The sequence below is a fragment of the Cimex lectularius genome, unplaced genomic scaffold (genome assembly GCF_000648675.2).
Source record: "Cimex lectularius strain Harlan isolate CLEC.00 unplaced genomic scaffold, Clec_2.1 scaffold277, whole genome shotgun sequence".
In the NCBI taxonomy this organism is placed as follows: Eukaryota; Metazoa; Arthropoda; class Insecta; order Hemiptera; family Cimicidae; genus Cimex; species Cimex lectularius.
Genome location: NW_019394221.1, coordinates 570,232 through 580,690, shown reverse-complemented (window position 1 = coordinate 580,690; position 10,459 = coordinate 570,232). Strand labels below are relative to the sequence as shown.

The window sequence follows — 10,459 nt, the reverse complement described above, 5'->3', positions numbered from 1 at the left end:
ACTTTGAGAAGGTACTTTGCGAATTATGTAACCTGAAATTATTTCAAGCCATTCATTGTACTTCTTTGTCAAGAATACATATTTACAAGCCTATATCATATAATTAATGACTTGGCAGTTTTCCAGGCAAGATGGCTCAAGCGTACGCAACAAACCAGCGAGATTGGGCGGCCCGGATCAGGGACGACCGGACGGAGGACCAGTATGATTGTCACCAATTAATGGTACATTGCTCCATAAGAAATTCAAACCAATTGCTGCAGGGATTACTTTTCGGATTACTGAAAAAAATCGGATTACAGAAGATGTAAAAAAAGGCTTACATTTTTAAAAAATTTATTTCAGTTTTTGTTCAATGTTTTTACCTCTTTTTCAGTCGTTTTTAAGCAGCAAGCATATTTATCGACAAATTTCTTTTTTATTTTTATTTTTTAGCAACGAAGGAAGATGAGGCATTCACTTAACAAAAATTCGTGTAGTGTAAGCTGGTCTTGCTTTTTCTATGACTACATTCATTTACTCTCACTCATTCACTAACTCACTCATTCTCTCTCACACTTATTCACTCTCTCTCTCTCTCTTACGCTCGCTCATTCTTATTTTTAGTCACTCACATACGTCCTCATTCACTTTCACTCAGTTAAGCATCCTCTATTTCTGTATCCCCCTCTCTCACTTTCTCTTTCTCTCTCACTCATTCACTCTCCCTTAATCACTCAGTTTCACTCACTCTTTCTCACTCTCTATCTATCCATTACTCCACTCACACTTGCTCACTCTCTCTCTCTCTCTCTCTTACAATCTCTCCAGTGCTCATCCTTATTTTCACTCACTCATTCACTCACTATTTTTACTTACTCACTTTCACTCCTTCTCTCTCCCTCTTCCTCACCATCCCTAATTCACTCTCTCTCTCTCTCTCTCTCTCTCTCTCTCTCTCTCTCTTTCTCTCTCTTATCTACCTATTTATTTATCTATCTCTATATCAATCTTACTCACACTTACTCACTCTCTCTCTCTCTCTCTCTCTCTCTCTCTCTCTTTTAGCTAACTCACTCGCTCTTTCTCTCTCTCTTCCCCTCTCTGTTTCTCACTTCCTCACTCACTCTCTCTATTTCTATCTCACTCACTCTGTCTATTACACTTGCACTCGCTTACTCACTTTCACTTCTTCTCTCTCTCGTTCCCTCTTTCTCTTTATCCCCCTCACTCTCTTTCACCCCTCTCTCTCTTTATCACTCACTCTCTCTCTATCTCTATCTCTCTCTCTCTCTCTCTCTCTCTCTCTCTCTCTCTCTCTCTCTCTCTGTCTATTACTTTACACCCACTTACTCACTTTCACTCCTTCTCTCTCTTTCTCACTCACTCTGTCTATTACTTTACACTCACTTTCACTTCTTCTCACTCCCTCTTTCTCTTTATCCCTCTCTCTCTCTCTCTCTCCCTCTCTCTCTTTTTCTCACTCACTCACTCACTCACTCCCTTTCACTCTGTCTATTACTCTTGCACTCGCTTACTCACTTTCACTCCTTCTCTCTCTCTCTCTCACACACTCTCTCTCTATCTCTCTCTCTCTCTCTCTCTCTCTCTCTCTCTGGTTCTCTCTCCCTTTTTCCCTTCCAAATAATGTCTCATTTCTTTTTCATTAAAATTCTCACTATGGAGCACTGTACTTTGTTAAATGGAAGGATGAATTGCACAAATACTGATTAAAAACAAGACTGTTATCGTCGTTATTATTATTGTGAGATATTCCTTTTACATTAGCCGTGGTGGCTATTGAGATTATCACAATAATGATTTAAGTGGATACAAAGTAAGTATTTGCAGTTTATTGTTTTCATATATTTTTTAAATATTTCAGTTTATAAAGTTCATATATTACTATCTAAAGAACCTTCTGACACGGTAGCAGTACTATAGTGAATTGGCTTTTATTAAAATGTGTTACTTATCTGCCTACATATCTATATGTTTTCCTAATAATCTCAATCAAGATTTTTTGTAATCAAGATTGTGTAGAAGAAACCATAAAGGCAAAATAAGTATCACGAAACAATTCTATTCAGCCAAGTGATGTAGTTAATTTAGCTTTTCATTTGCCACTTATAACTGACTTTGTAAGAAATTAAACAAGATAAGAAAAACTGTTTGAATTTATTATTACTATTTTGTGCTTAATTTATTTAATTTTTTTTTATATACCAGCTCTTTAGTCTTCTTGTCATTACGAACTAAGATGGAAAGTAAAAAATGTACAAACAGGCGGATGCAGTACACAAATTATTTTAAGGAAAGAGTTTTGCGTAGTCGTAATTCAAGAGGAAGTTCATAACATTTAGTCCCTGGGGAGCACACGAACCGTGGAAAAAAGGATTTCGACCATTTCCGGAGATAAAGACGCATAAACTTAATGGAATGAGTAATCATCACCTTGATACATATTTTTTCAAAATGGAACAAAAAAAAAGTTTTTCAAATGGAAAAAAAATCTTAGCCTAAAGGTAATAGCACTTTTTGAAGAAACAATGTAACACTCACTGAACCCTGAGGGACTCCATTCTCTTAAACTAAGTAACCGGACAGCACGGACTCTAACTTGGCTAGGAATCTTCTGTTATAAAAATCCTAGCAACTCCCCAGTATTATAGGCTTTTTCAAGTTCAAAGAAACCTAAAATGACTATACACTTGAGTCATAAGACAATATTGACATATGGGTCGGTGGTGTGGTGGAGCAAGACTCTGCAGGCAAGACCCAAAGATAAGTTGGTCTCAGTGTCACTGGAGCCATGAGCAAAACGGCGACCCTGAAGGTGTTAAACCTCCCACCACTTCATATCTTAATCCAAGGAGAAGCCAAAGCAGCAGCCCACAGGCTTATACACAACCATCTGCAAGGATAGGCCATGTAAACAAACAATGGAACTTGAGGGTGGAGTAGGCTGATTCCATATTAGGCATGCCAATTAAAGCCACTACTCCAGAATACAATTTTACTAAAAAGGACAAGGTACTGATACCAGAACGGGAAGAAAGAGCCAAAGGAACACCGCTAAAGACAAACTCCTACTGGTACATTGGGGCTCCTAAACCTACAAGAGTACGGAGTATAAGTCTTCGGGATGAATCTAAAGACCAAACTAACGGTAAACCTAGATAAATATGCTTCAGTTTTCCAGCCTGAAATCATAGCGATTAAACGCTGCGCCAGGGAAATAGACTAGGAATACATTCTCGGAAGATAGCCATCATCTCTGGCAGTCTGGCAGCACTAAAGGCATCATGCGAGGTGAAGGCAAAGAGCGTTTGGAACAGCATGGAGGCCCTGACGGAAGTCAGCGACAGTAATGACCAGATCCTGGCATGGGTCCCTGAGCATCCGGGACGTAGAGGCAACAAAAAGGTTGTCATGTGAGCCAAAGAGGGGGGCCAACATGGACTCTCTAGGTCTTGAACCCTACTGTGGCTTAGCATCCTGCCACAAAAGAGGATACATCCTAAAATGGATCCTTATTGAGTCCAAAACCAGGAGGAACAATACGGGAAAAGATTCTTAGAAGGGCCATCCGCCAAATTTACAAAGAATTACTGGACGGCAACCTCAACCAAACCAGGGGATTCTGGCTGAACTCCTGACAGGACATTGCCACTTAAGAAAGCACATGCACCGGACAGGAGTACTGACAGAATAAACATTGAGCAAATATTGCCAGGAAGGGGAGGAGACCGCAGAACACATTTTATGTTTTTGTGAAGGTCTTGTAGAATCTTGTAAGTAGGACAGGAAAAGCCACAAGCAACATCCTACACTAAGAAGCTGCTGGCAAGCTTTTAAAGGTTGATAAACAACCTGAAGCTGGCTAGTGAGTAAAAAAAAAAACAGTGGAGCACAATAGATATACTCAGGTCGAGGTGCAGAAGGCATTGGGGCCGCCTCTTTTAGCCCTATCCCTATCTAGTTCAAAGATAGCCAGAGAAACGTATTCCGAATCACTTTTGATGAAACAATCATGATCAAATTACCCCACCTGATATTGCCTTACCACTACCTATTTGCTCAAGACCGTCAGTCGATCGTTTATCAAGGTCTGTTCAAGGAAACAGACAAGTACCTCCTCAAAGATAAGAACGATAAATGCTTTAGCCAACTGTAAGGGCAACCTTTATACCAAATATTGTGGAAAAACTGCAGCGTCCTGTTATACACTTTGCTCTAATAACCGTCAAAATTAATCTAGTCTAGTCTTGGGTTTTGTCTTTTCAAAGCGGTGAAAGTTGCTCCAAAATTAATTTATTATAATAATGAAATTATTAGTAATGTACGTGTGTTGGTGGCCATAATTTTCTTTTAACATGTCTACTTAGTTCTTATTGCTATTGCTGATACTGATGTCTCTGGTTCCTGCTGAAAGGGTCGGCATGTTTCTCCTTTAGATGATAGTGAGGGCAGTGGCAGGTATAGAGGCCTATAATTTTTCTTAAATTCTGTCTGCTGAGAGAGTGGAGTTCTTTTGCCTTCCGTTATGAGTTTATAAATCTCTTATCTTGCCTCATATCTGGCGTGTTTGTCCAGTGCTTGAATTTTTTGTTAGTAAGCCATTTTTCTAATTCCAACTTAAGCACATACATAAGGGCTGCCCATTTTTAACTAGTCGGTCAGCTTATTCATTTTCTTCTATGACTTATCCACTTTATGGTAATCTTGTTTTCTTTTCCCAGTCATTTGTATGGTATGGTAAAAAGGATACTAGGAAGCGGGGTTTGCGCTCCCCAGCCACTGCAGCCTTTTGGCTTACTATACCCTCCTAGTTCCTTAGTTCAGTGCAATAAACTCAATCCTTCTCCTTACAAGTATAAGGTCATTGACTGTCGCTGCTGCAATTTGATTCCCTATGTTTTTTGTGTATGTTAGGTTAAATCTCCATTGAGCTGTTGATTCACATTCCAAGATGATATGAGTGGCTGTTTTCTCCTCTTCATTACATAATCTGCAAATGGGATCATCGTTGTACATACCCATGTTGTGTAGATGTTTTCTCAGATGCCAGTGACCGGTTAGTAGTCCTACCACTCCTCTGAGTCATTAGTCAAATTAGCGCCTTTATGTCTCTCTGAGAGTATGTAATCTGTGCATCCTTTAATATTTTCTTTATTAACTTCTGTACATATGTGCCAATGTCTCTGGTTCATCTTGACATAGTCAGCATTTTTCTGTCTCTGCTCTGCCCATCTTATTTAGATGATTGTGAGGGCGGGGCAGGTATAACCAAGGCCTATAATTCTTCCCAAATCCTGTCTGCTGAAAGAATGGAGTTCTTACGTCTTCCTTTGCGAGAGATTTATGAATTTCTTAGCTTGCCATATTTCTGGTGCGTTTATCCAGTGCTTGAGTTTTTCTTTCGTGTGTACCTAGTCGTGCTTCTGGTCCCGTAGGTGAGAGGGCTGCCCGTTTTTAACTAGTTAGCCTATTCATTTGCTGCTATAATTTCATGTCCGGGATCCCACTTTAAGGTAATCTTGTTTTGTTTTCCCAGAGTCATAAGTCAAATTAATGCCTTTATGGCTGTCTGAGAGTATGAAAATCTGTGGACATTTCATATTTTTCTTTATTATCCTGCATAAAGAGTTTTATCGTATAGACTTCAGCTTGGAAAATTTTTTGGGTTTGTCCAAGGGTGTAGTTCGGCCCTTAGATCCCTACACCTTCTCCATGTTTGATCCATCTGTGTACAATATTAGGGTCTCTTTGCCGATTTGTTACTTACAGTATTTATAGCGCAATAAAAACATACACCTAGGCCACTTCTATTCACCGTATATGCTAAATTACGTCTGAAGATGAACAGATAAGAACTATGAAGGTCAGTGGGATAAGCCAAGCGCAAAAAGCAGAACATTGTCAAAAGAAAAGTATTAGGACCTGATCTGCAGGTCATTATTATGTTTTTAGGTTTTTAGGGGAAAGATTTTTGATCCTTCGTACTTTCACAATTTTATCGATTTTTTTCTCACTCTGTCTTCTCTGTAACTTTTCTTGTTTACTAAGGAGGCAATGTTTTACTTACGCAAATGCTACACTAAAAATTAATTCTCAGAATGGATTTTCACATAGAGGACGGTTTATTCTTACAGGTAAAATGAAGAAGGTGGATAAGAATAGGCCGTGTCGCAAAAGCAACCCTATTGTTTCCTCCTTTTACCCGAACACGATGAACAAATATTTTTTCCAAATACAGTTTTGGATTGTAACGGATTGCCTTATAGTTATTTGCGCCATTCTCGAAGTTGCATCCACCCCTTACGAAATCAATATTGCAAGTAAAGAGGTTTTCCGTATTTTATCCTAATCGTGCTTATCTAGTGGCCAAACCCTCGAGACCCCGACTCCTCCGTGAAGATTTCAATGACTGTTGTGACCATATTGAAAAATAATGGGCCGAGTTGAAGCTATCCTTCCTAAATCACATTGCACAAATAACACTTTCTCTAACTTTTGTGCTACTTATATACCGAATGCTTGAACTGACCCGCAGGAAAAACAATTAGTGAAAAGTAAGTACGAGTTTTACTTCCATTGTCAAAAATTGGCCCATTTTTTCGAATCATTACGTCTCTGTAACTATTATGATTATTAGATTTTTCTCTAAGTTGTCAAGATATTATGCTTTGTTTTTAATTATATGAAAAAAAGGGAATTTAGACGATTAAGAAAAGATTAAGATAAGCCACTAAAGAGTCTGCAATTTCAAGAAATGTCAAACCTATGATACTAACAACATAAAATAGCTTTTATCGAGACTATATTTTAATATATTTTTAATTTGTCTTTAAAAAAACATTATGTTCATATGTTTTTTGAACTCGAAATGCATACAATCATGTAGAAAAGTGCTGATGACAAAAGTGACCAAATTTCTTATCAGCAGACGAAAGTTTAATGTGAAAACATGAATACACATACCTCATAGTAATGTAAATATGTAGGATAAAACCTTGTCCAATTTTTCAAGAGATAACAATTTTATTACATACCACTATACTGCAACGGAGTTCGTTTATTATCCATAAATTTTAGTATTCCATAATTTCCTGTATCCAACAGAACATGCAGAACTTATTGTTCTAGTAAAGTTAAGTAAAATTAAATTTAAAATAAACCTTTTTGTTAATATTTTTTTTAATAATGATTTATTTTTCTCAAAAGGACGATCGAAAACCACCGACTTTATATTTGAAAACTACATTTTGGATTACTTCGAAAAAAAAGGAAACCAAGTAGATGTGATTCATAATTATTATTCTTTGACAAGGTGAAACATACATTTCTTTAATCAAAAATATGATTTGGGCTATATACACATTTTTTAGTGATGGTTTTAGCATCATCGATTGAGGAGTGCATGGAAGTTGGGTTAGGTTAGGTAAGGTTCAAGGTTAGAGTTAACTGCTTTCAATTAATTAATCTTTTTATGTAAGGTTTTGGTTGAGAGGAAAAATTTAGTGTCACTAGCGGGATTCGAACCCACGACCTTCGGTTCAATACGCCGCTGTTCTAACCAATTGAGCTATCGTGACTTCGATCCACTCGGACACTAACTCCCCATCTCAACCTACCTTTCGAATCTTCCCTCCTTTTTGCCATTTTCCAAATGTGTTGGTGACCGAGCGGATCGAAGTCACGATAGCTCAAGTGGTTAGAGCAGCGGCATACAGAGCCGAAGGTAGTGGGTTCGAATCCCGCACGTGACACTAATTTTTTCATTTCAACCAATACCTTACATAAAAAGATTAATTAATTGAAAGAAGTTATTTGGTCAATCGGTCCAAGAAATATAATGGAGTTAGAGTTAACTTAAGTTAGCTTCCCCCCCATAAGGAGTCTTTGGGATTACTCCCTTTAGCACTTAAAATTTCGTATATCGTATCCAATCTCTGCTGATGGATTTCCTGGAATATTTTAAAGATTTGGAAGATTCTGTATAGCTTAGGAATGCTTTTTCCAGCCAGAGTTTCTTTCTAGCTTTGCATATAGTTGAAATCGATATCGAGTCGACTCTTTCCCTTCAAGACATAATCGACATTGGTCATATGATGACAGTCTCATTTTTTTAGAGGTACTCATGTCCTGGAAACGTACCAATTATAGGTTTTAATTACGTTCTGTTGAGTAGGATTCCTCTTTCTCTCATTTAGTTTAAGTTTTTATTGTACTGTTGGCTAACGGGGCTACTTATGAAATTTATTTGTAGTTACATGTGTTACAGATTAAAATCCATTAAAATAGATTTTTTTTTGTCCCATGAAGGCGGATTATGGCGAACCTCAAGGCTTCCATATGAACTCTTATTATTTTCCTTATAAATTATTTTCACTATTCTTTGATGGACTGCTTCTTTTGTTTGCTAATGATTTAAAACTGCGCCTATCAACTCTCCTGATGACTGCTTAGTCGTTCACGTCAATGTAAACAAGTTATCCTTCTTGTAAGATAAAAATACAATAAATTGAATCTTTACTTTTCTTTTTTATTTTTATGGTTCCGTTATAACTTTTTACAGAAAGTAACTCCCTACAATTGCTATATTTTGACATTTTGATACTGTACTGCGTGATGTACTTATTAAAAAATTGAGCAGGTATAGTTTGCCCGAGGTTACAGTCGGTCCGGTTCAGTCCTATGTCACGGGCCGTCAACAAATGGTGCGTGTAGTAGGACAATCTTTCAATCTGAAAAACCTAAAAATAGGTGTTTCACAGGGCACAATCTAGGGTCCGGTTCTGTTTTTGCTCTACAGAAACGAATTATTACGACGTTTCCGGAACTTCCTCTTACAGAGTACGCATACGATATTACATCTTCCGTTAAGGGGGATGATGTGGGAAATCTCTTAGAAACTAATAAATTTTCTAATGGACGTATGGAAATTGGTTCACTGCGAAAGGGTTATATCCAAGATAAAACTACACTTGCTTTGTTCCGGGTTTTGTTGATCTTTAGAAATAAGAGTTTATCCTCTAATGAAACGGGGTTATCATCGTGGGATACTGGCCGAACGCCTGAACTCTATAATGTATTTCAATTAATTGAGGATTTTAGTTGAGATAAAAAGTCAGTGTCACGAGCGGGATTCGAACCCACGACCTTCGGCTAGATACGCCGCTACTCTACCACTTGAGCTATCGTGACTTCGATCCACACGGACACTAACTTCCCATCTCAACCCCAACTTGTTGAATTTTCCCTCCTAATGAATCTATAGTGTATATTTTGCGTGGTCTCATTAGACAGATTTCCCTAAAAGTAATTAAAAGTGTATTCTAAGCATTTATTTATTCAAACATGGCGTAGGACATACTCTGGTCTGAGTACAATCAGCATCTGCTAAAAATGTCTTTGCATTGCAAATAAAAGTTATTAGGGTCATTGACTATCTTGGCTGTCATAATAAATTTGTAGTTATATAAAACTAATATATTGTATTATTTTTTAAAAACGGCTTGCTGCCTATTTCTTAGATAAATAATAGTAATTATAAAGAATTCTAGTAAGTACACAAATACCACCAAAACGTGTTATGAAAAACAAGTTTTCATTATCTAATTAACACCATAGAAATTATCGCTAATTGCAAACGATAACGAGGTAATACATTACTATTATTTTCTCAATTAGCAGTATATTTTATTATCATTAAAAATTATAAATAATGAAACATACTTTTATTTTGGTTTCTTAGTTTAAAAAGTATAAATCTAACACGTTTCTTGCAAGCATTTGTAAAAATGTGAACAATGAATAATATAAATAATAAAGGTAATGACGCAGAAAACAAACACTTTGAGTGAGTAAAAATACTTTGATTGAATATAAAAAATATTTTTTTGCATTGTATAAATTCATTTTTTTCCACATCCTACATGTATTTGTTGAATTTAAACAATGTTTGTAAATCCTAGGCCCTGAAGATGGTCTTAATAAAGATCGAAACAATTAATTAAGGTTTTTAGTTGAGATGAAAAAAAGTTAATGGCACGAGCGAGATTCGAACCCACGATCTTCGGCTAGATACGCCGCTGCTCTACCACTTGAGCTATCGTGACCTGGATCCACTCGGACATCAACTTCCTCTCAACTAAAAACCTTAATTAATTGTAATGATTTAATTGGCCAAGCGGACTACCAAATTAGTGAATTTAAAGAATTTTTATGCTACAGTGCTTTACAGAGTTTTATGCTTGGTTCTGGTTACTTATTAGTGCTAGGTTTTGCCCGATGCCTTTTATCATGGCTTTGTTGCTGCTTGAACGTATAACAAAAAAATTGACAATTTGAACCTATGAAGTCGTTTATAAAAATCAAGACAAAAGTTGTTTTCAGAAAAGAGCCTTGTAGGACTCCAGCAGCCACGGTGCCAACGTTTGATTCTACACCTTGGACAGACACTATAAATCTATGT

At 37.0% G+C, this 10,459-nt stretch overlaps 1 protein-coding gene and 1 non-coding gene across 2 annotated transcripts in view; both read left to right on the top strand.

The window, feature by feature from the left end:
* Nucleotides 1-3,318: 3,318 nt before the first annotated feature.
* LOC106666990 overlaps nt 3,319-10,459 on the top strand; it is a 72,740-nt gene continuing 65,599 nt past the window's right edge. Inside the window, exon 1 of the mRNA XM_024230310.1 lies at nt 3,319-3,413. Within this exon, the coding sequence (XP_024086078.1) occupies nt 3,319-3,413 (95 nt within the window). The remainder of the gene's footprint in view (nt 3,414-10,459) is intronic.
* Nucleotides 7,678-7,751, top strand: Trnac-aca. Its single transcript has one exon. It is a non-coding gene; the product is annotated as a tRNA-Cys (tRNA).